General features: G+C 53.7%; 1 protein-coding gene across 2 annotated transcripts in view; it reads left to right on the top strand.

Annotated features, from left to right (window-relative positions):
- The window catches only part of LOC116999493 (zinc finger protein 282-like), a 56,784-nt gene that overhangs the window by 21,770 nt on the left and 9,512 nt on the right, over nucleotides 1-25,502 (top strand). The window contains exons 9-14 of one of the 2 annotated variants that reach the window (XM_033066255.1): nucleotides 4,110-4,162; nucleotides 7,336-7,394; nucleotides 8,302-8,370; nucleotides 9,374-10,273; nucleotides 13,586-13,650; nucleotides 19,964-20,825. In XM_033066255.1, the coding sequence (XP_032922146.1) occupies nucleotides 13,642-13,650; nucleotides 19,964-20,825 (871 nt within the window). In that variant the 5' untranslated portion in view covers nucleotides 4,110-4,162; nucleotides 7,336-7,394; nucleotides 8,302-8,370; nucleotides 9,374-10,273; nucleotides 13,586-13,641. Of the gene's footprint in view, nucleotides 1-4,109; nucleotides 4,163-7,335; nucleotides 7,395-8,301; nucleotides 8,371-9,373; nucleotides 10,274-13,296; nucleotides 13,651-19,963; nucleotides 20,826-25,502 lie in introns of those variants that run through there. The other variant, XM_033066256.1, reaches the window with a different exon arrangement.

Genomic DNA, 25,502 nt, shown 5'->3' with positions numbered 1-25,502 from the left:
GTGCCACAATGATCCTTTGGTGCCACTCTGAGGCCTCAATGTGTCATTATTGTCTCCTTGGTTGTATGAGACCTTGCTGTGCTAGAATGGCCCCTTGGTTCTATGAGGCCTTGCTGTGTCACAATGGACTTCTGGATCCATGAGCTTTCATACTGTCAACAATGTTCTCCTGGGATCCGCAGTGTCACAATGACCCCTTGGCTCCATGTGGCCCCTCATGGTGTCAGAATGGCTCCAGTTTGCCAGAGCCAAGGGGGACAAGCTGAGAGCTTCAGCTCACTTCCAGAATATTTTCAAGATAAAGAATTTTATATACACATGGAAATTTCTTGAGATTTTTTTCCAGCTTTTTTCTCCTGTGCAATGGAATTGATGAAACATTATCTAATTGTTAATTTTGACAAATGTCTGAGAGACCTGAATTTTAGCTTTGGGTGTTCTGTAAGTCTACAGGAGTTTCCTAAAGTGCTTTCAGCCACTCCTCTGCCCATGGACAGCACCAGCATCCCTTTGCTGGACCCATCAGGCTCAGTCTGACCTGTCCTTTCTCCCACGTGCAAACAGAACCTGCACCCAGCCAGTGCTCTGTAAACAGGCAGGGATCTGTAGGGGCAAGGAGAGTGCACGGAGGTTTGGGGCCTGTGAGTGCTGACAGGGAGAGTTCAGGTACAAGCAAACACCTGCAGGACTAAAAGCTCCAGTACACAGAGAGAAGCTCTGGCAATGAGAGAAAACAAAACCCAGAAATGTTGTGGCAGGGAGTTTAGAGATCTCCATAGGATTTCCTGCAGTGCGGCACCCCCTGTGAACAAGCCCCCTCCCTCCTGTCCCCCATAGCCAAGCCTCTGCCCTCAGGAGTGGGGGTCCAAGGTGTGAAGCCCCTCCTGTGCAGGCAGAGCTGCAGCAGAGCCATGGGGCAGCTCTGCAGCCCCAGGCCCAGTTCCCTCTGCAGAGCACAGGGCTGGGAGCAGTTGCCCAGCACTGGGGGCTCTGAGAGGGGTCACAGCTGGCTCAGGGTGATGCTGTCCCCAGTTCCCGGCTGTGGGCAATGCTGTCAGTGCAGCCAGGGAAGGAACTCCATCTCCCTTGCTCCAATGCCACCACTTGGAAGTTGCCCTGAGATTTCTTCCCAAGCTCCGTGATGCCAACCTGTCCTAGAACTTCTTTCTGTTACCTGAAAGACCCAAGGGGAAAGGCAGAGTTGTTATCACAGTGAAAAATGCTGTTGGTGTGGTGAAATGAGCCACGTCAGTCCTTGGCTACAAATGCAGTGCTGGACTGTGGTGGATCCATCTGTTCTCAGCAGTACCTGGTGGATTTTAAGGGAAACATGGGAGGGTGATCACCCTTGACCGGAGAAAGTTTAAAGCCCAGAGAAACTCTGAACAAGTCAGAACGACAGACCATCTTCCTTCCCTCTCCACTCATCTCTTTGCCTCACAGAACTCACTCACATGTCTTTATGGGTAGCTGAAATGATGAGGGTTTCTGATATCCAAAACTACCAGGAGAGATATAGGGGGGAATTTAAAACCAAAAAGTCCAGAATTCTTAAACAGAAAAGGCTATGTGTATGTGTGTGTGTGTGTGTGTGTGTGTGTATTACAGCAGAGGATGTGTGGGAAATCCCTTTCATTTTGCTTACAGGTATCTCCTCTAACACTTCACTGTCTCTTTCTCCATGACAAAATCCTATGGCAAGACGCAGCAAATGTCCAGCAGCAGCTCCATCAGCCACTTCCTCCTGCTGGCACTGGCAGACACGTGGCAGCTGCAACTCCTGCACTTCTCCTCTCCTGGGCATCTCCCTAACATGATTTTTTCTCAGCCTTGAACTCCCCAAACCAGGGTTTCTTAGCCCTGTGTGTCCCTAAATTAGTGTTTAAGCACCCCAGTGCTCCCTAAACCAGTATTTCTGAACCCAAATGCTGTTTCAGATCCCAAAAACTCCCCATATGGGTGTTTCTGAGCCCCAGTGCTCCTGAAACTTCTGCATTCCCAGCTGTGAAGTTCCCCAAATGGCTATTTTTGAGGCCAAAAGCACCTTGAAGTGGTATTGCTGAGCCCCAAAGTATCCTAAATTGCTGCTTTTGAGCCCAAAGTCTCTGGACATTGATTTTTCTGAGCCCTGAAGCTCATTAAATTGGTGTTTCTGAGCCCTGATGCTGCCGAAGTTGCTTTTCTTGACCCCCAAACCTTCCTGACATCTCCTTTTGAGTAATGCAGTTTGTTAAACATGTGCTTCTGGGGCCAAGAGCTCCCTAAATTGGAATTTTGAGCTGAAAAGCTGCCTAGATGGGACTTCCTGAGGCCAAAAGTTCCCCAAATCAGTGGTTTTGAGCCGAATACCTAAAGTTTGGGCTTGTTCAGAGCCCCCAGATCTCTCTAAATCAGTGTTTGGGACCCCAAAGCTCCCTAAATCACTATTTCTGAGTCCCAAAGATGCCAAACGTGCAGTTTCTTAGCCCAGATGCTCCTGAATGGAACAACCCCAAATTGCTTATTTTGAGCTCAGAAGCTGCCTACTTCATTTTTCTCTGAGCCAAAACCTACATTATTTGGAAGGCTGTGCTTGAGTGCTGGTGGAATGCAGGGGGAGGGGAGAAGCTTTGCCAGAGGGAATGTCAGGGAGGATGAGGATGGGAGGTGTGAAGAGCAGCTGGGATACTTGGAGATCCTCAACAAGGTGGGCAAAAGTTAAATTGGCTTGTGTGAGTGATCAGTGGAGGGGTCAGAATGAGAGGACACTGCCTTGGCAGTTTAGAAACGCCTTGATCATCAGGGAGAGTTGGCAGAAGAGCTTTGGGGGAAACCTGGAGGAGTCTCCAGGCCAGTGAGCAGGTTCCCATGGGGAATGGCAACTGCCCTGGCATTCAGGGTCAGACAAAGCAAAGGGTTCCAACAGCGTGGGGGATCTTGGAATGATGGCTCAGCAGAGCTGCCTCGGAGGGGAACAGGGGGACGCTCACAGGGACCTGGTCCTGGCCCGCAGGGAAGAGGTGGTCAGGAATGTGCTCATCAGTGCCAGCCTGGGCTGCCACAACAAGGAAATAATGGAGTCCCAGGCACTGAGGGGCAGGGACTGAGGCCAGCAGCAAAGCCCAGAGCTGGGGCTCCAGAGGAGAAGGCTTTGATGAACTCAGATTGCTGAACCAGGTGGCAGCAGGGGCAGCAGCTCTGAAGGGTGAAGGAGCCCAGAAAATTTGATAGGCCCTGGAGGGTGGCCTCTTCCAAGGGCAGGAATGTTCTTTCCAAGAAATCACGAGTAAAGCACCCATCTCCTGAGGCTCTTGGCTGAGCTGGCCCAGCTCCAAGGTGAAAAGGCAGCACATGGGAGGTGAGCACACGAGGCAGCAGCAAAGCAAGCCAACAGCACCCTGGGCTGTGTGAGCAGGAGCACAGGCAGGGGAAGGGTTTGACCCCCCTGCCCAGTACATTTACACCACACCTGCCCAGGGACAGGGGGGCTGTGCCAGGCAGGAACCACTGCACTGGTGGGTAACTGCGGTGGGAATCCCCCAGCTGTCCTTCAAGTGCTGATGGGATTTCCCTAAAAATATCAGTGTCTGCAACAACAAAACCAACAACAAAAGTGTGACTGCCCAAACAGAAATATCTGCACCTCTCTGGGCAAGGCCAAGGAATTACTACTGGCAATATCCAGCAGTGACAGCCCCTCCTCACAAGACTTCAGGGCAGTGAGCACTCCCTGGGCTGGGCACTGCTGAGGCCCCTCAAGTGCTGTGTGCAATTCTGCCAGAGAGAATGGAATGGGAAAAGGACACTCCTCCCTGGACCTTCCTGGGGCCTTCACTGGGCTTTGGTGAGGCTTGAAGGAGCCCAGCTGCCCTCCAGAGCCCCCAGGGCTTTCAGTGTCTTTGCCTCATCAAGGCCTAATTGTGCTGCGGAGGGTGGGGGCCAGTCAAGAACAGTTGGAGGGAGATCACAAAGTTAGTATTTCACAGAATTCCCATTCAAAGTCCATTGTCCCTTCCCACCCACAGTCTACAGATACTAATCCAGTTCTTAATTAATTCCTACAAAGAGGAAAAAATGTCAATTCAGGCCTTACTTATTTCTTTATTTTTTTTTTCTTTTTAATTGGATAGCAAAAATTGTTGCTGTGACTCTTGCTACACATTAACTGGAAGAAAAGTAAAAAGTAAGTAGCATATTGATTAGGCACAGCCTGAATACCATAATTGCATTGTGGCCAATTGTTCGCTTCTTTGATCTTGGCTGATTAGATAAATGTTTAGTCTGAATATTTAATGAATAATTAATTCATAGAGTGAGTGTATCTTAATAATATAAAATATAAAAATTAAAACAATATCTCACTTTAGGACCCCAGACAAAGCATGAGATTTCACCACTACTCACACAATCCTCCTGGATTTAGCTCAAATACTGGTATTAATGTTGTACTAGACTCAATGCATAATTCAGATTGTCTGAGTTAATGAGGCTCTGTTGTCAGACCAGACTCTATTGGTCTGTGCCCAGCAGAGACAACACTGACAATGCAGAAGAGTTTCTTCTTGTTTTCTTTTTTCTTTTTTTTTTTTTCCTGGCTGTACTTTTTCTTTCTTCTCTTTTCCCACCCTTCCTTCATTTTCTTTTTCCTTCTGCTCCCCTCTCCTCTCTTTCCACCTTCCTTTTCTTTTTTCCCCTGAAAGCTTCAGCTTTGGCTCAGGATTGCAGATTCTGCCCTGCATAAATTAACTTTCCTGTCTAAACCTGTTGTCAGGGCTCCTTCAAAATATGAAAGAGGGACAAAAAGAGACAGGGAGAACAATTTGTCTCTGACTGTGAGAAGTGGGGTGCCCCATTCCTGGAAGCACAACCATTTTTCCATGAGTGGTGATCTGAGGTAAATGTCTGTGTTCATAACAGCAGAGACACATTCAGGACAGCTCCACGTGCACATCATCTATTCTGTTTCTGTTCAAGAAGCCATCACTCTATTGCTCTGCTTTCAGGAGAAAACCCCTCAAATATTGAGTGTTTTCTGCAATTACAGTAATTTTCACGACCATAAGGCGCACTGGATTATAAGGCGCACCTCCGGGAGTCAGCAAATTTTGCAGCTTTGTACGTTATATAAGGCACACCGGACTATAAGGCGCACTGGACTATAAGGCGCAATTTTTTTTTGCAGCGAGGAGCTGCGCCGCGTGCAACAAAGTAAGGAAGTAGTAATGCCTCCCTGCCTGCGCTGCTCCCGGCACCTGGGGCTGCCCAGGGCTGCCCCCCGCCTCCCTACCCGCGCTGCTCTTGGTGCCTGGGGCTGCCCCCTGCCTCCCTGCCAGCGCTGCTCCGGGTGCCTGGGCCGACCCCGCCTCCCTGCCAGCGCTGCTCCCGGTGCTTGGGGCCACCCTTGCCTCCCTGCCAGCGCTGCTCCTGGTGCTTGGGACTGCCCCCTGCCTCCCTGCCCGCACTGCTCCCGGTGCCTTGGGCTGCCTGGGGCCGCCCCCCGTCTCCCTGCCAGCGCTGCTCTCGGTGCCTGGGGCTGCCCGTGGCTGACCCCACATCGCTACTCGGCGTGCCTGCGGCGCCGCCCCCCCTCGCGGCTCTCACTTCCAGGCTGGCAAATTTCGCAACTTTGTACATTATATAAGGCGCACCGGACTATAAGGCGTACTTCCAGCTTTGGGCCAAAATTTGAGTCAAAAGGGTGCGCCTTATAGTCGTGAAATTACTGTATATTCTTTCCTTCCTTTCAGACCAGAGCAAAAAAAGAAAAGGTAGTGGGAGGAAATAGAACAGGCTTCAATCCTGGGGCTGAACCTGTGGGACAGCCATGGGCCTGGGTCTGTGACTTCTCTTGGGTCCCTGCTGGCATTTCCCTATTTACAGTCTTCAATGGAGCCGTTTTCCTTACCTGGGCCTATACTCCCCTTGAATACCAGAAAAGCTTTCTTGACATGCAGCAGCTTTTGGCAGGGGGTTCCTTAATTCAGTCCAGATCTTCCTCCTTCTCTGGAGCATAGTCCTGGGCAGAGAAAACAAAAAGTCACAAGAAGCAGACAGCTCAGGGAAATGGAGTGCAAGAAAGAGAGGGAGAGCAGAGCATAGCAACAAGCTGTGCCCTGAGCAGACCTTTCCTCACTCTTGAGCAGTCCCTGCTTCTGCCTTCACCCCATCATTGCTGCTCTGATGGATGTGGTCAGAAGGGACAGGTGGCTTTGCTGGAAGGGTCAATGAGGCCATCCTTTCTGCAGCCAGCTCTACAGGCCGGGATGTTAAGGAAACTTCCCAGTTTGGCCATTCCCGGGGCACTCTGGCCATCACACTCCAGCCACCAGAGGTGTTTTGTGCTGGGACCAGAGGCCCTCCACTGCAGTGGCTCCAGTGCCCCAATGGGCCCTGCTGGACTCCCCACAGCCCCCAGTCCCACCCTCAGCCCTTGTGCCCTCCCTGCTTCCAGCCCAGGTTTCCCATAGCAATCTCAGATGTCTGATTCCACAAAACCATTTATTCCTAGGGCAGTAACACAGGAACAGCCTGAGCTGTTCCTCCAACAAAGGAACCCCTCACTTTTATCCCATCACAGTCTGCATGCTCAAGGCTCAAGTCTGGCTCTTCCTCCCGAGCTCTCAGCTCCTGCTGGGTCTCACGGTGTCCCTTCCCCATCTGTGCCACTGCTCTTGGCGCCCTTTGTTGTGCTGTGTTGGCACACAGGCTCTTGTCTTTGGCTCCCACTTGGAGCTCAACTTGCATCTGGCACTGCAGCTGCCCCCAGCCACCTGCACCAGGTGTGTTCCCAGCCAGGAGGAGGGGAGGGTGGGGGTGAAGTGGTTTCAATTTTGTCTTTGTTACTTGGCTTGCTGCTTTCTTGGGAATTTCTGAGAAAACAAAGCAATCATCCTCAAGTTGAGTCTGGTTTGCCCATAATGGCACCAGGTGAGGGATGTCCCAGTCTTTATGTGAGCTCTCTCTTTAATCTCCTGTCCAGTTGAGGAGCGGGAGTGAGAGAAGTTTGATGGGTATTTGGCAGCCAGCCAAGGTCACTTGTCCTTTCTCCATAGATTTCTTCATAGCTGATCAGAATGACCTCCAGGATATGAGTCTGAAGGAATGGAAAATGGTCCCGTACCTCTGTGGAAAATTTTGACTGGGGTTGAACACCACGTTCTGCACTCTGCAAAAACAGGTCTTAATTTTGACCAAGGAAGGTTATGTGTGTGTCTGTAAAAATTCTCGTAGCTCCAGGGCAGACAGGATGGGTTAGGGACCAGCTGGAAGTACAGCAGAACACCTTATCAATTGTGTTATCTTCTCTAGTCCTGTGCCCACCACAGATATTTTCCCCCTCTTTCCCCTGCATTGCAGAGTGAACCTAGAGAAAAGGACACGGGAGACAAGAAACAAGGACATGATTCCATTTATTGGTAAGAGCTATATTGCTTCTATTTAGACAGTGATGGAATGGAAAATAAGTAAATTTTAAAACCCTGAGTAGATCAGAGGTTTGAGTAGTATAAGGGATATATATGTCCCAAATAAGCTCTTCAATGCATTTTTAAATGCTTAGGGAAATATCATAGTGAATATCATTCCTCTTTTTCATTTTTTGTCTCACGTGAGCCTGATGGCCACAAAAAAAGGACTTCATGGCATCATTGGCCTCCATGGAGGCCAATCTGAGTCCATAAGTAAGTGTGGACTCATGTATCCCATGGCTCTTGTCTGTGGCCATCCTTGGGAACCCTTGGGATGGAATGTGTTATCTCTGAGGGAAGTGAGGTCAGTGGAGGTCTCTCCCCTGAGCATGTTGCCTGCAGAACCCCTCCCAGCGCACAGCAGAAGGCCTGGCCTTTGGGGTGGGATCAGTTTGGTCAGAAGGGTGACCTTCTTTGGGCCAGAGAAACATCCTACTCTGGCAGGGGGTGTTGCTGAGCAAGGCTTTGAGAGTCAGACTGAAATGAATGTGCCAAGGGACAGTGAAGGGACCTGGGAGGTTCCTCTCCACTCCCAAAATGTGAGGCAGAAAAGTCTTACCCTCGTGAGGGTGGCTGTGCTCTTCTGGGACTGAGGCACCTGTGTGGTGCCTGAGTGCTGTGGCAGCTGAGGCAGCTTCCTGGCCTAGGAGAGCCTCAGTGGCCCCGAGGGTCAGGAACCTCCTAGCACTGCTGTGGAGCTCCTGATCCACAGGATCTCATGGCTCCTGGGCCAGCTGCGGGATGTGTTCTGCCCCTGAACCTGCTCAGTGCAGTCCTGGAGTTCCTTGGGGAAAGGCCCTTTTTAAATGTCCTGATTTTCTTTTTGATTTTATTTTCGTATGTACTTGATGTGCAGTAGGTGCAGTAGCTGCAGTTGTTGGCTATGTGGCTCAGAAAGGCGTAGAAAAGATGTACGATGCATATGGTAAGTGTTCTGGATCCCACTGCTCTTGTCTGTGGCCATCCTTGGGAATAATGGGATGGGATGGGATGGGATGGGATGGGATGGGATGGGATGGGATGGGATGGGATGGGATGGGATGGGATGGGATGGGATGGGATGGGATGGGATGGGATGGGATGGGATGGGGTGGGGTGGGATGGGATGGGGTGGGATGGGATGGGATGGGGTGGGATGGGATGGGATGGGATGGGATGGGATGGGATGGGATGGGATGGGATGGGATGGGATGGGATGGGATGGGATGGGATGGGATGGGATGGGATGGGATGGGGTGGGGTGGGATGGGATGGGATGGGATGGGATGGGATGTGTTATCCCTGAGAAAAGTGAGGCCAGTGGAGGTCTCTCCCCTGAGAGCACAGCAGAAGGTCTGGCCTTTGGGGGTGGAATAATTTTGGTCAGAGGGATGACCTTCTTTGACCAGAGACACATTTTACTCTAGGAGGAGATATTCCTCGCAATTGGTAATGATTTCAAAGGCATAGCTCATCCCTTCTGGGATTTCCTTTCCTTTCTTTGAGTACTAAAGGAGGACTCATCCTGGTCTTAGCTACAGGGGCAAAAGGCAGAAGCCTTTCTGTGCAGGTCAGTGCCAGTCCTTGCTCACACTACCTGGAAACTAAACGCTGCCAAGATGCAGTCAGATCAAAGAATCCCACTGTCCATAAATTCCCATTTCCAAAGGCATCCAGCCAGTCTTTTGCTATGCTGCCCATCCCCATGCAGATGCACAGGACCCCAGGATCCCAGGGTGCAGAGATGTTCCAGCAGTGGGCTTTTCCCAGCACAGACCAGGACAGCCTGGAGCAGAGTAAACCAAAAACCAACCTGTAGGAAGACCCAAGAAGAGATCCTCAAGAAGGGACTTTAAAACAGAGGATTTGATCCTCCTCATGCAGGATAAGTTGTCTCCCACTCCAGGGAGAAATGTCAGTTTCCAACTGACACAAATCTTTTTCTACAGGAAGGAGAAAGGAAGAGAAGACCAGAAAAGGCCTAGAAAGTAAGATAGATGAGGGGTTCCAGGAGCTCAAGAAAAAGATGAAAACCTTGCAGGAATATTTCAAAATACTGCAGGTATCCAGACAACGTGAACGTCAGCTCCTCAGAGCAGAGCTGGAGAAGAACCAAGCTGAGCAGGGCCATTGCCAAGCAGATTTTCATCCATCTGAAGGCAGAACCTGCTCTACAGGCCAACAATGCTGTGAACTCATCCCGCTCAGCTCCTCAGAGGGCATGGGGAGTGACAGTCCTTCTATGGGGAACAGCTTCTGGGGTCCATAGCACAGAAACACCTCCATGCTGAAGTGTTCTCTGCAGGTGCAGGTGGTCAGAGTCCCTCTTGTGTCCCTCATCTTTGGAGAGGGTCTGTGCTGGGAGTTCTCTCATTGTCTGATACTTGCTAAGGGTTCCCCCTTGAAGTCCTGTACCTGTCTCTCTCCCTTTCCCCATTGCCCTTTTTTGTGCTTCCCCACTGCTGGTCCCATGCTGGGGCATGTGTGAGATCAGCCTTGTTTGCCTATTGATGATCAGCAGGGAGAGGAGGTTCCCTGAGCAGAGCCTGGCCGTGTCTGTGAGTGCAGAGACCCTCTGTCAGGGACATTAATCTAGAGCCTTTGGGTATCCTTGTGTGAGATAGCTTGTCTCCCCCTCAAGCAGTAATCATTAGTGACCCAGTGGCACTGTTCTTTCTTCACAGGAAAGAAAGAGGAAGACATTTCAAGGGCCTTGAAATGAAGGGTGATTCAGAAATTCCAGCAGCTCTTCCGAGAAATTGAAAGTCTAGAAGAGTATTTGCAGAAATTGCTGAAGTCATCACAGGATGATTTTCAGCTTCTCAGAGCAGACCAGGAGAAGTAACAAGGTGAGCAGGGCTACTGCCAAGCAGACGTCCATCTCTCTGAAGGCAGAAGCTGCTCTACAGATCAGCCACCCTGTGAACTCATCCTGCACAGCTCCTTAGAGGGGATGGGGAGGGACAGTCCTTACATGGGTAGAGGCCCAAAGAAGCTGACTTTAGTAATGGGATTCACCAGCAGGATCTAAAGGCAGCTTGTCTGAGCCTCTCATCATTTGTGATCCTTGGCACTGATACTCCTGTATGTGAAGTGTTCTCTGCAGGTGCTCAAGGCGTCTTGTGGCTCTCTTGTATGACCTGACTTGTGGTAAAGATGTCCAAATCCTCCTGCCCACTCACCTTCCTCATGACAGAGTGTTGTCTGCCACAGCCCACAGATGCTGTCTGGAAAGATGGAGAGAGATGATCCCTGCTCTCCATCCTGCCCCCCATGCCTCTACCAAACCCTCAGGAATACCCACAGTGCCTGTGTCCTTTCCTCAGCCATCCTGCAGTCCATCCAAACCAATTTAAAGAACCTGGTAAGGAATAAACCCAGTCACCCATCCAGGCCAAGGGCTGACCTGCTGGAAAGTAGCTCTGCAGAGAAGGACCTGGGGATTCTGGTGGGCAAAGAGTTGTCCAATAGTCAGCAATGTGTCTTTGTAGCCAAGAAGGCCAATGGCTGCCCTGGGCTGCCTTAAGAAGAGCTTTGCCAACCTCCAAGGGAGGGGCAGCCCTAGCGGGTCAGTCTGGAGCTCTGTGTCCCATGGTGGATTCCTCAGTACAAGAGAAACCTGGAGCTCTTGGGACAGGCTCAGCTGAGGAGCTACAAAGATGATCAGAGGCCTGGAGCATCTCTCTGGTGAGGAGAGGCTGAGGGATCCAGGCCTGTTTGGTCTGGAGAAGAAAAGGCTAAGAGGAAATCTCATCAATGTACAGAAGTGTTTGAAGGATGGGTATCAGGAGGATGGAGCTCGGCTGTTCTTGGTGGTGCTTAGTAATGGGATGAGAGGCAATGGACAGATACAGAAACAAAGGAATTTTCACCTAAACACAAGCAAGATCTTAATTACTGTGAGGGTAACTCAGCAGAGGGACCAATTCTGAGAGAGGTTGTGGAGATACCTTCTTTGGAGAAATTCAAAAGCCAAATAGACATAAATCTGACTAATGGTCTGCGGGAGACCCTGTTTGAGTGGGAGTTTGGACTAGAAAACCTTAAGTGGTCTGTTCCAATCTTATCCATTTGGTGATTTGTGAGGGTTGGAGGAGCTTTTTATTCCTCTGTCCTCTCTTATCTCTCCTCTCTCATGACCACAGCTAAAGCTGTGCCAGGGCAGGGTTAGGCTGGATATCAGGAAAAGGCTCTTTTGCCTGAGGGTGCTGAGGCACTGAACAGGCACCCCAGGATTTGCTCATGGCCCCAAGGCTGCCAGAGCTCCAGGTGCGTTCAGACACTGCCCCCAGGCACAGGATGGGATTATTGGGGTGTCCTGGGTAGAGCCAGGAGCTGGAATCCATGATCCCTGTGTGTCCCTTGAAGCTTAGGATATTCTGTGATCCTGTGATTATTCCAGAGACCATGTGCTCTTGAACCTTGGGAGGTGGACACTTCAGGGAGAGAAAGACCATAGGATTGCAGAGCCCCAGAGGAAGAGTTTAAGAGAATCTTGGGCTCAGGCCTTGGGCAAGGCCTTGTCCCCATCCACTGGCTCGGGAGTGCCCCATGTGTCCTGGTGTGGCTTCTGTTCTGTCAACCCCAGGCTGCCATGAAGTGTACCTTTCCTGGAAACAGTAGCTCAGGACCTTGGTCACTCACTTCACTGCACTTTGGGGTTGGGCTCTCTTTGGCAGGGAAAGGAGATCAGAGACTTCTTGGTCTTTTCTAAGTGTAAAGGCCCAGTGTCATTACTGGGACAAGGTGTCCCCTCAGGGCAGGCAAGATCACTGTCCCAGTGATGCTGGTCCTTCCTCTCAGGAAGGACAGTGGAGCCTGCCAAGTGTCCCCATGGACAACTGGTGCAGGAAAGTGGCCTTTCTTCCCTGGAAGCTGCTTCTCTGTGAAAGCCTGTAACTTCGTCAGCGCCTGAGTCTGAGACAGAGATATGGGCGCTCTGTGATCCATGCGACAAAAACCTTTATTATTCTTAACAGCACCTTAAATACTCTTCTTAATGTCCCTCAACAAGCACTTGTGATTGGTTCAAAGTTCAGGCTGCCCAGCTGTCTGACCTATAGCCTTTGCAACCAGGCAGGAACCTATTGGGTCAAATCCCTGTCTGGTTCTGAATTTTTCCTATCCCTGTCACTGAGTGGGCTCTCTGTCCCACCAGGCTGCTTCTCCCACATATGGAGAATCAGTTTGCTCAGTAACAAGCAAGTTTGTACTGTGACAAAACCCTATCTCCTTTTTCATCCATTTAGTCTATTTCCCTGGCCTCTTTTTCCCATCTGAAAATGAGGGAGAGGCTGAGCTCATCTCTCAGCAGCTTTTAGTATTCCTTGGACCTCAGAGAAGTTTGAGACAGGAGCCCTAGGTCTGGGAAACAAAAATATCACACACCCTGATTTACTGTTTCCTTTTGGAGACATGAGAACAGAACTAATTAAGAGAACATAACTAATTAAGAGAACAGAGTGGGGAGGAGGGAAGTGTGAAGGTGGTCTCAGAGCAGATAAGTGGTGAACTCTGTTTGGATCCCCCTCCACTGTGTATTAGGGGACACATCCTGAAAAGAACCAAAACCTGGAAATTAATGTGGACAATGAGCAGATTTTAAGGCACTCTGAAAATATGGCAATGGGGAAGTTTCAGTTATCACCAGGAGCTAGTCAAGGAGCAGCTGGGCTGTGGTGGGGAAGGTGCATCCCTACAGCAGATGGGACCAGTGAAGAGCTCTGCAGCATCAGCCCTTCCCTTCGTGTTCCCTTGTTCCCTAGCCCTTCTCCCCTGCCACCAGCATGGCATCTTTCTTCTCAAGAATGCCTGCCTGGATTTCAGATCTGGTTGGAGTTGTTCTTGGTGAACACCCAAGCATCCCAGTGCCTCAGGCTTTGCTCCCTTTGGAGGATGGCATCTTTCTTCTCAAGAATGCCTGCCTGGATTTCAGATCTGGTTGGAGTTGTTCTTGGTGAACACCCAAGCATCCCAGTGCCTCAGGCTTTGCTCCCTTTGGAGGATGGCCCAGGGTCCCTGGGTGTTTCCCCGCTGTGAGAAGCATTTCACTCCAGGAGAACATAATCCTTTTGGGCAGAGGCTTGGGTTGTGTCTGAGCACACGGGGGCCCATAAAGCCTTAGAAAATCCATTTATTGCCTGCTTTTCTCTTTTTCTCAGATTTTAGAAATACAGTTCTGTGGCTCTACCCTATGCTATAAGGAAGCATAGGGAAGATGATGGAGGTAAGTCTTGAATGCTTGTCTAGAAAACACATTCCACTCCCTCAGAGAGTTGTTTGGAGAAGAAAAACACTCAGGAAAGGGTGATTTGATGCCATTTTTCACTGCCATGTGCTGCCCAAGGCCCTGCCTGTGTTTGTCAGGAGCCCTCACTGCTCCTTGCAGCAGAGGCAGCCAACTTGCACTGCCACTGCAGCCCCAACTCCCACTCCTGCTTTGGCCTCTTGGGCCTCTCAGGAAAAGTGTCTGGAGCTCATCTTGCTCCAACTGACCCCAGCAGCTGGTTCTTCTTTCTATCTGAGCTGGGCTAGAGGACCTCAGCTGATGCCATTTGTCAGGAAAATCCACAAATACCAGAGATTTATGTCCAAAAACGAGACAGAGGAGTCCTTCAACTTTATTTGAGTAAAGGGAGTGAGTCCACCAGGCCACAAGCCCACGGGATTTTCTCTCAAGGTTCCAGAGGCTGCAGCCTACTTTTATCCTAAACTCCTGGCCACACGTTGCCCTCTTTCTTTCCCCATTGGCCAAAGTACTAGAGAGGTACAGCCTTCCTGAAATGCCTGCCACATCTTCCCCAGTTGAACCTGTCATTTTACCCCAAGGTTTAGCCTTATGCAGACCCACTTGTCTGTTTCAGGAACCAGGCAGTCTGGGCCCTGTAAAAAACCTGCTGCCCAAAGTCAGTACAGACATTAAGACCCATTTCAAGGACGTTAACACCCATACCTTCACCCATCAAATTATTTGTAAAGACATTAGCAAACATCTTTCCTACCACATTGCACCTTTCTTGAGTCCTGCCTGAGGTTCATCTGTCATAAGCATGAAAATCTGAGGCAAGAAATCTTCCCTTGTGGTAGTGTGTATCACTCTTCCACTCTGATCTGTGTGGAAGCATTATCCTGGTCTAGTGCTATTCTGTTACTGAAGAGACAACTACAGTAATTTCACGAATACAAGCCACACCATTTTGACCAAAATTTTGCTCCCACACCGGAAATGCGGCTTATACTCAGGAGTGGCCAATATGTGAATACAGTAATTTCACGAATACAAGCCGCACCAATTTGACCAAAATTTTGGTGGAAACCCGGAAGTGCGGCTAATATTCCGGGGCGGCTAATCTATTAACAAAATTCTAAAAGCTACCAACACGGAAGTGAGAGCCCGCGGCAGCCCCAAGCCAAGTTGGAGCCCGGCCGGCCCCGGCAGAGGTGGGAAAGCCTGGCAGAGGCGGGGCCAGCAGTGTCGGGGGCGGGCGGCAGAGCCTGAGCCAGCAGGGCGGGGGAGCCCGGGAGAACTGGGGCTAGCAGCGCAGGGGAGCATGGCAGAAGCAGGAAGGCCGGCGGGTGGGGCTGCCTGGCAGCGGGGGAAGCCCAGCATAATCGGGGACAGCAGCGTGGGGGAGCCCGGCGGTGCGGGGGCCTGCAGTGCCGGCCAGGGCGAGGAAACGCGGCGGCGGTGCAGACGGGAGGGGGCGGCCGGCGAGCCTGGTGGCGGCGGCGGCAGCCCTGCCGGCGGGGCGAGCGAAAGCGGCGCTCGCGAAAGCGCCGCCGCGAGCCGCGAACCGCGAGCCGCGAAAGCGCCGCCGCGAGCCGCGAGCCGCGAGCCGCGAACCGCGAGCCGCGAACCGCGAGCCGCGAGCCGCGAGCCGCGAAAGCGCCGCCGCGAACCGCGAGCCGCGAACCGCGATCCGCGAGCCGCGAGCCGCGAAAGCGCCGCCGCGAACCGCGAGCCGCGAGCCGCGAGCCGCGAGCCGCGAGCCGCGAGCCGCGAGCCGCGAGCCGCGAGCCGCGAAAGCGCCGCCGCGAGCCGCGAGCCGCGAACCGCGAGCCGCGAGCCGCGAGCCGCGAACCGCGAGCCGCGAAAGCGCCGCCGCGAGCCGCGAAAGCGCCGCGGGGCGGGCGCGGCGCGGGGCGGGCGCGGCGCTCGCGAGGCGCGGCGCGGGGCGAGCGAAAGCGGCAGCGGGGCGGACGGCGAGCCCGGCGGCGGCAGCCCTGCCAGCCGGGCGAGCGAACGCGGCAGCGGGGCGGTGCTGACGGGAGAGGGGGGCCAGCGAGCCCGGCGGCGGCGGCAGCACCACCCGGCCAGCCCCGCCGAGCCGTGGCGCTGAGCTGGGCCACCCGGCCCCGTCGGCAACCATGAGCGGGCCGAGCCTGCCTGGCCCCGCCCCGAGCCAGTAAAGCCCGCTATTGGCCAATTTGTGAAAGCTGCGCACGGATTCTCGCGACGAACGAAAGTGCGGCTAATATTCGGGGTGCGGCTTATCTATTGACAAAGACAGCAACATTGTCGAGGCACCAGAAGTGCGGCTTATAATCCGTGCGGCTTGTATTCGTGAAACTACTGTAATTTTCTGACATTTTCAACCCTGGGAGTGCAAACTGAGTCAGTGCAAGCTGCAAAGTCGAGCACCTGCCAGTAAAACCCGGCATTTACGCGGTTGTTACAAATTGGTTACTCTGTTGCGCAGCAGGTGGAGCTGCTCTGTGCAGGCAGCACAGGGGGTGGGGAAGGCGGGGCAGCTCTCTCCTACTTGCCGCGCGGCTCGGGGGGAGGCGGAGGGCTCTCTCCTGCTGGCCCCACGGCCCGGGGGGAGGCAGGGGCTCTCTCCTGCTGGCCCTGCGGCCTGGGGGGAAGGTGGGGGGCTCCATGCTGCTGGCCCCGTGGCTCGGGGGGAGGCAGGGGGCTCCGTGCTGCTGGCCCCGCGGCCCGGGGGGAAGGTGGGGGGCTCCGTGCTGCTGACCCCGCGGCTCGGCGGGCTCCCGTCCCCATGTGGCGCCGCCACAGGAGCGGGGTGGCTCCATCCCTGCCTCCCACTGCCGCCGCGGATGCCGGTGGGCTCTGTGCCCCCCCTGCCACCACGGGGCAGCGCCAGGCTGGGCCGGGGCGAGTGAGCCCAGCGGCAGCAGTGGCCGGCCCCGAGCGGCCCCACTGAGCGGCAGCGCCGAGCTGGGCTACCCAGCCCTGTCAGCAGCCCCGAGCCCGCACGGCCAAGCCGAGCCAGTAAACCCCACCCTGCCGTGATTCTGTTACTATTTGGCAACTTTGTTGCACACGGGTCCTCCCTGCAAATGACAGAGCAGCTTATATTCAGGTGCGGCTTATTTATGGACAAAGAACAAAATGTTTACCAACACCTGGTGATGCGGCTTATATTCAGTGCGGCTTGTATTCATGAAATTACTGTACTTAAAGCATGAAAATCACCTTCAGACTTTGCAAGGAGTTGGTCCTGACAGCTGTTGTGGTTTGACACCATCCAGCAGTGAAGCCTCACATTTGGGGCCACTCACTGACTCCCCTACCAGCGGGATCGTGTGGCGAATTGAAAGGGTAAAAGTGACACAACTCGCAATTGAGGTAAAGAAAGTTTAGTAGGGAAAGCAAAAGTCGGGGTCTCAAGCAAAGCAAAGCAAAACATCCATTCCCATGTGCTGGCAGGTGCTCAGCACCTCCAGGAGAGCGGGGACCCATCCCATGGAATGGTAACTTGGGAAGACACACATCATCATTCCAAATGTCCCCCCCTTTCCCTGTTGAGCATAATGTCATAGTCTGGAACATCACTTGGGTCAGTTGGGAGTCATCTGTCCTGGCTCTGTCCCCTCCCGACCTCCCATGCACCTGCAGTTCCAATGTGCAGTGAAAAGGAAAAGGCCTTGTCTCTGTGTGGGCACTGCTCAGCAATAACAAAAACATCTCAATTATCATCTCTGTGTTCGGCAGAAATCCCCAAGACAGCCCCACATCAGACACTCTGAAGAATTGTAATCCAGACCAAATGAGCCCACAGGACATAAGCAGTCTTGGAACTGCCTCCTCCAAGGGATAGAGGAGGTAATGAGGAGTGTGCTGATCACAAAGGCCCTGCTGACACACAGAGAAAGACTCCCCAACCAGAAGAGGTTGTAGAGTAGGTATTTTTATTCAGCTCTGGGCACACAGAGGATCGCTCCACCACAAATGGGGGATTGCTCCACCACAAACATGTGCACCAAACAGAACAGACGCTCTGTTTATATACACCTAAGCTCATATATACAGTAATTTCACGAATACAAGCCGCACCATTTTGACTAAGATTTTGTTCCCAAACCGGAAATGCGGCTTATACTCAGGAGCGGCTAATATGTGAATAATTTTCTGACATTTACAACCTCAGAAGTGCCAACCAGGGTGCTGAGCTGAGCACCTGCTAGTAAAAGCCGGCATTTCGCGATTGTTACAAATTGTTACTCTGTTGTGCCGTGGGTGGAGCCTGGCTCCCTGCAGGCAGCACGGGAGGCGGGGAGAGAGGAGGGAGAGCTCTCGCCTTCCCTCCTCTGCCACAGCCCGGTGGAGAGACAGGGGGGCCCTGTGCCGCCATTGCCGCGGCTTGGGGAGGCGGCGGGGGCCCCATGCTACCATTGCTGCAGCTTGGGGAGGAAGCGGGGTGCCCCGTGCCGCCATTGCCGTGGCCGCAGGAGGAGGCGGGGGCCCCATGCCGCCATCGCCGCAGTTCGGGGAGGAGGCGGGGTGCTCCGTCCCCACCCGCCTCCGCTGCCACGGGAGCAGGGGGGGCTCCGTCCCTGCCTGCCACCACGGGGCAGCACCGGGCCAGGGCGAGCGAGCCCAGAGGCAGTGGCCGGCCCCAAGTGGCCCCGCCGAGTGCCAGCGCCAGGCTGGGCCACCTGGCCCCGTCAGGAGCCTCAAGCGGGCCGAGCCTTCACAACCTTAGCTGAGCCAGTAAACCCCACCCTGCCGCGGTTCTGTTACTATTTGGCAACTTTGTTGCACGCAGGTCCTCGCTGCGAACGACAGAGTGGCTTATACTCAGGTGCGGCTTATTTATGGACAAAGAACGAAATATTTGTCAACACCCAGAGATGCAGCTTATACTCAGTGCGGCTTGTATTCGTGAAATTACTGTATTTATGAAAGTTTCAACATTGCCTATACATATTCATAACCTATCCCCACCTACTCTCAGTTCATATGTTAATCAGTTTTTCATTGTTCTGTGCTTCTGCACTGTCTCCTGGTGGTCTTGGGCAGGGGTTGGTGCATGAAGCAAGCAGAAGTAAGCAGTCATCCTCATAGTGTCCTCTGGATGAACCTGGTCCTTGCACAGGCTCTCTTGGTATCTGACCATCCTCCAAGGCTTCTGGCCATAGTCCAAACCACATATCCAGTTTTTATCAGTTTTTAGAGCATTAGTTCCTGCTTATCAGTTCTAAATGACTAGGCAAAATCCTGTTGTTGTATAGCAAATGACTATCTGTTCTTGATTACACAGCAAACTATAGTCTGTTTTGAGTTTAGTTGTAAGTTCCCTATATCATTGCTGTTCTGCTGACCAAGGTGTCTGTACAAGGGGACATCACAACCAGCTGACTGTGCCCAGGGACCTGTGTTTGGCTGCAGCACAATGAGCCTGGCTTTTTTATGAGCAACACTTTGCTCCTCTGAGTCCCTCGCTACCCACTTGACATCTGCCAGGTGAAGGCAGGAGATTGGTGATTGAGAAGGAGGGAAAACTCTGTTGTGTCCCCTGTGCAGTGGTTCAGGGCACAAAGAGGAGACACGGCTTTGCTGCACAGCCTGGAGTTGCAGGTCATGCCCACATGTGTCACAGGTGGGACAGGAGAGTCCAGGGCTGCAGGACCACTTTGTACATTATATAAGGCACACCAGACTATCAGGCACACTTCTGGGTTTGGGCCAAAATTTTAGTCAAAAGGGTGTGCCTTATAGCCGTGAAATTACTGTATACTGGCCAGTGGGCGTGGTGGAGTTTATGGAAAGAGTGGTGGATATCGGCAGTGAGTGCGAGGGGCAGGTTGTGGTGGAGGGATTGTCCCCCCCAAAAAATTATGAGGCCAAGGCAAACATGGTGAGCTCAGCAGTCCAAGCCCTTTCTCACTTGCACAGGTTCTGGCCCCCCGCTCTCAGCTACCCCCACCCACAGGTGTTTTTGTCAGGCTGGCTGCCCCAGCCCCAGTCCTGGGCAGAGTGGCTGGCAAAGGTTACTAGCAGCGCTGGAAGCCAGCCCTCCTCCCCACCACCCCCTCCAGCTAAAAGGAAGCTTGACTGAAGGCTCAGTGCCATGACTGGCAGCAAAAGGGAAAATCCCCACTGCCACATCCAGGCTGGGCCCTGAGATGTTGGGCCAGGAGATGCCGGGACCGGGAGCACACCCCTGCGTGGGCTCACCTGCAAAGTGAGTGTAGGCTGTGTCCTGCAGACAGGTGCCACTGCCAAAGTCCATCAGTTTTGCCTGGCTGGTGGCCAGGTCACCCAGGATGTTCTCTGGTTTGATGTCCCTGTGCAGGACTCCACAGCTGGTGCAGTGTCACACGGCCTCCAGCACCTGGCGGAACAGCTCCCGCGCCACCTCCTCGGACAGGAACCCCTGTGCCCGAATGAAATGCTGCAGGTCCTGACACTGCTCCGGGTGCTCCAGCACCATCACGATGATGTTGGGGAACTGAAGCCACTCCAGCAGCTGGACGACACCAGGGAAGCCAGTGGACACCTTGTCCAGCAGCACCATCTCCAGTGGTGCGCTGGTGCCATCGGGCTGCGGGAGGACCACGATGCCGTCAGCAGGGCTGATGCCATGCCAGGGGTCGGGAAGCTCTCACCCAGCCCGGGATGCTCTGAGCCCTCCACTGGCTCCAGGCTGCTCTCCCTCGAGGCGTCCTGGTGGCTTCCACCCTGCTGGGCCTTGGCTCATCCCCGCCCGGCACGCCCTTGGCTTCTCCCTCTGGCCCTGCTCACTCCCCAGCTCGCCCCAGTGCCGGACGCAGTTCCGTGGCACCCTTTGGATGGGCACCTGCAAGCAAAGGGCAGCAGCGGGCTGAGCTCGCCACCTGCCCTGCCGAGCCCCGTCCTCCTTCTCCTCCGCCCTCCTCCTCCTCCTGCACCTGCCGCCGGCCCCGCCACTCACCGGGCACTGTCCCAGAGCCGCGTCACCGCCCAGACACTGCCAAAGCTGCCGCGGCCCAGCAGCGAACCCAGCTGGTCCCGCTCCTTCAGGCCCTGCTGCGCCTACCCTGCCGGCGAGACGCGGCTGTCAGTGCTCAGCCCGGGGCCGGGACAGCAAGAGCCAAAGGGAGGCGATGCCGGCCCAGCCCCAGGCACTGATGCCCGCCCAGCAGCGCCGCCGCCAGCACGGCCAGGGCTGGATGGAGGTGAGACCATGGCGGGATGGGCGGGGAGGGGACGGGGCAGCTCTGCCGGAGGCTGGGGTCTTGGTTGGAGGCTTGGCGGGGGAGAGGGAGACTGGAAGAGGAGGGGCTGGTAAAGCACGAAAGGCAGACGGGGAGTGGCTGTGGGACCACGGGAGAGGGAGCGGACAAGCAAGAGAGGGTCGATAGAGTCGCTTCTTTTGCTGCTTTCTCTGCTGCTTCTTTCACTGCTGCCGCTGCAGCTCAAGCACCGGGGCCGTTTGTCTGCGTGTCCGTGTGTCCGCTGCCCTCTCGCCCCCGCGCCGAGCCCCGCGCTCCCCGGGGGCAGCCCCTGAGCCGCTCCAAACACGGGAACTCTGCCGTGCTGAGCCCAGACCCAGAGTCTGGACTCCTGCACAGTGGCAGAGGAATCCCCTTGGCTGCTGCTGTGCATTGTCCCTGCTGAGGGTCAAACACTATCAGAGCACATTCCCTGAATGCAGAATCTGTACCTGACCCAAGCACTGCACTTGTTGTGTCCACCATTGCTTTTCTAGGAAAAACGGGGGAAGGCAAGCTGTGTGTAGATCATGGTGTTTTATAGTGTCTAAAACTTGCCAAGTCATGGATCTTAGAGGTGAGATCCATTTGGAATTAATAGGATGGAGAAGTAGTGCAACATGAAAAGGGGAGCATAAAAATAAATAGAGAAAATCATCTTGGATTGTTTCTTTCCATTTTCATTTCATTTCTTAAAAGCGGTTTGAGTTTTCCTAGAATCTTCTCCACAGTCCTGTTTGCTCTTTCTAAGAGTCTTTCCTGGAGAACGAGGTGCAGCTTCTGTCACAAGATGTGCCACCAACTGCAGCTTCTCTTGGCTTTCCACACTGTGTGTGCAGCACGACTCTTGCAGCAAAGCAGGACAAATGTTTGAAAAGCTTTCCAACTTGTCCTTTCTTTTCCTTGTGGGCTGGGGAGTTGTGCCGTGGGTAAGGTTTTCATTGTTACTATTCTATGCTAAGAAAACAGGAGGTGGTACCAGGAATTGTTAGGGAATACAACCCTGACTGAATGCAGAGAAAGAATCTCCAGAGCCTGCAGCCAGAAGTGGAGAGTTGTGTGATAATCATTCCAACACCCTCATGGACATCTTGAAGGTGATCTAGAACATGAAAATGAGCTGACAGAGGGAGATTGTTTCTGTGTTCAGTTTAGCTGATTCTACATCTCTTGCACTGGTATAAATCAAGAGTACAATCAGTTCATTATAAGCACCAGAACAAGCTGGACCTCTCTGAGTAGATGACAGAAAGAATCTGAAAAGGAAAAATGCAGGGAATGAACTTTGTCTGTAAGAACAGTAATTTTCCCCTAATAATTTCCAATTCATTCCCTCTGCTTTTGTCCTTTTGAGCAAGGCTATTTGCATCCCAGATTCCCCATGAAATGAGAACCCTGAGCTTGTGGAACTGCCTGAAGGATGCCCTGTTCCTCTGCAGGGACACTCAGGCTGAACCAGGAACCTGAGCCCTCTCTTGGGAAGCCTCCTCCGAGCTGGAATTTGTGCCGTGCAGGGAGAGGAGGAGCAGGAGCAGAAGGCTGGGCGCTGTGTGGCAGGAGCAGGAGGTTTGGGCCGCAGGACATTCCGCCTGCGCCGCTGCCCCGCAATGGGCGGCCGTGCCCGGGGCTCTGGGCCTGGCCCCGCGTGCGCTGAGCTCCCGACACTGCGGGAGCTCCCCGGGCTGGGCTCAGGATCCTGCTGGGGCTGGGCAGCAGGCTGGGCTCCCCCTGGGATCAGCAGCAGCTGGAAATACCTCTGGGCATCTCCATCTTCTGCTGCTGCTCGGAAGGAACAATGAAGCGAGGCAAGAAGTTCTGGTTTCTCTTTCTCCTGGTGGATTATTTAATTTTATTTGACACTCCAGAGGCAATTTCTGTAAGTTGATGTGGGAACCCAGGATATCTCCCTGGCTTCCCTGGAGTCTGGACAGGGGGCTCAGAAGCCTTGGCAAGGTGCCCAGAATTCCTGTGTGTTCAATCTAAGTCCCTGGGAGAAATTACCATCTTTATACACAGAATTACAGAGTCACAAAAATAAGTAGAGTGTAAATTGGTGTATTAAAAGGTAGAAAACTAAAGTTTTAAAGATTGTTTATATTAGGGGTCTGAACACAAGATGGAGGATTTGTGGCGTAGTAAGAATTTCTTTCATCTTCTTCATGGCATCCATCTTCTGGGTTAGGATGCCAATTTGGGATTGGTTAAGGGAAAACTGGACAGTGTAATGTAAGTGTCATGTATTGGGAATTAATTGTAAATAAAGTACAGTAGTTTCACGAATACAAGCCGCACGGATCATAAGCCGCACTTCTGGTGCCTCGACAATGTTGCTGTCTTTGTCAATAGATAAGCCGCACCCCGAATATTAGCCGCACTTTCGTTCGTCGCGAGAATCCGTGCACAGCTTTCACAAATTGGCCAATTAGTAACAGGATCGCGGCATAGCGGGCTTTACTGGCTCGGGGCGGGGCCAGGAAGGCTCGGCCCGCTCATGGTTGCCGACGGGGCCGGCCGGGTGGTGCTGCAGCCGCCGCCGGGCTCACTGGCCCCCCTCTCCCGTCAGCACCGCCTCGCTGCCGCGTTTGCTCGCCCTGCCGGCGGGCCAGCTGCTGCCGCCGCTGCCAGGCACGCCGGCGGCCCCGCCGCTGCGTTTACGTACTCGCCCTGACGGCGGGCCAGCCGCTGCCGCCGCTGGCAGGCATGCCGGCCGCCCCGCCGCTGCGTTTAGTCGCCCTGCCAGCGGGCCAGCCGCTGCCGCCGCTGGCAGGCATGCCGGCCGCCCCGCCGCTGCATTTAGTCGCCCTACCGGCGGGCCAGCCGCTGCCGCCGCTGGCAGGCGTGCCGGCCGCCCCGCCGCTGGCGTTTAGTTGCCCTGCCGGCGGGCCAGCCGCTGCCGCCGCTGTAAGGCACGCCGGCCGCCCCGCGCCATGTTTACTCGCCCTGCCGGCAGGGCTGCCGCCGCCGCCAGGCTCGCCGGCCGCCCCCTCCCATCTGCACCGCCGCCGCGTTTGCTCGCCCTGGCCGGCACTGCAGGCCCCCGCACCACCGGGCTCTCCCACGCTGCTGGCGCCGATTCTGCTGGGCTTCCCCCGCTGCCAGGCAGCCCCACCCGCCGGCCTTCCTGCTTCTGCCATGCTCCCCTGCACTGCTAGCCCCAGTTCTCCCAGGCTCCCCCGCCCTGCTGGCCCGGGCTCTGCCGCCCCCCCTGCCCCGCCCTGCTGGCTCAGGCTCTGCCGCCCGCCCCCCGCACTGCTGGCCCCGCCTCTGCCAGGCTTTCCCACCTCTGCCGGGGCCGGCCGGGCTCCAACTTGGCTTGGGGCTGCCGCGGGCTCTCACTTCCGTGTTGGCAGATTTTAGAATTTTGTTCATGTATTAGCCGCCCTCGAATATTAGCCGCACTTCCGGGTTTCCACCAAACTTTTGGTCAAATTGGTGTGGCTTGTATTTGTGAAATTACTGTATATGTAATTTGGAGTATAAAAGATAAGTCCTGCCCAGGAGGGCAGGAGAACGGCCTTGAACAAGTTGCAGAGTGGATCGCTGTAAGGTAGAGAAAAAATTCCTTAGATAAGAAAGAATAAACAACCTTGGAAACCTCAGAACATCAGCTTTTGAGTCTTCTTTCGTGCTCTACTGCGCCCTGGCTGCAAGACAAGAACTCTCAGACCACCTTTAATGTGCTGGTGAGTGATCTCTGACCATAAAAGAGGTTGCCGCCGGTCACAAGTTGATTTTATTTCAACAGCACCAGCAACAGGACTGTGTTTGTGTACTGCAGATGTGCCCTGTGTGGCTTTAATTCTCCTCAACTTTGTGCTCAGGGACTTGTGAGCATTACGAGATTAGCAAATCAGGATGCCTGCAACAAAAAGCCTGAGTTCCACTTCATGAAAGCACTGTGGGTAGCATTGATCAAAAAAGGCAATTGCAGTTTTACAGATAAAATTCAAGTGGCAGCGGAAGAGGGGCAAGAGGAACCATGATCTACAATTCCTAAGGCAAAGGCTACGAAGGCCTCCTGCTCTCACCTCAGGGTGAGTAAAATAGTGCGGAAGGCAGTGCTGGAACCCAAGCCTTTCGTTTTCTGAGGGCTGGGCCAGAGTAGCGCCAACACAGAGCTTCAGCTCGCAATTAAGCCTTAGGGAAACGCTGGGGAAAGGCTCAATTTCAGCCTTTCTTTACTCATTGCTGTGAAGGGACTGAAATAAAATGGGAACAAGTGGGGCCATATCCCTTCTCCTTCGGGAGGAGCCCCATGCCTGGGGCTGTGAGGGGTCATGAGGGGCTGTGAGGGGCCATAAGGGGTTGTAAGTGGCTGTGAGGGGCTGTGAGGTGCCATGAAGGGCTCTGAGGGGTGGTGACAGGCTGAAAAGAGTCTCTGAGAGGCTGTGGGAGGCCATGCACCTCATACAACTTATGATCAATTGTGACACTGCAGAGCCAAGGAAATCGTTGTTGACAGTACAGGACCTCATGGAACCAAGGGTACATGTGACACAGCAAGGTCTTGTGGAACAAAAGAGATCGTGGTGACATTACACAACCTCATGTAATCAAGGCATCCATGTTACACTACAGAACCTCATGGAACCAAGGTCCATTGTGACACTGCAGACCCAAGGAGACTGTGGTTGGCAGTAA

The sequence above is a fragment of the Catharus ustulatus genome, chromosome 8 (assembly GCF_009819885.2).
Source record: "Catharus ustulatus isolate bCatUst1 chromosome 8, bCatUst1.pri.v2, whole genome shotgun sequence".
In the NCBI taxonomy this organism is placed as follows: Eukaryota; Metazoa; Chordata; class Aves; order Passeriformes; family Turdidae; genus Catharus; species Catharus ustulatus.
Note: the sequence above shows the minus strand (reverse complement) of the source record. Positions and strands in the feature narration are given on the sequence as shown.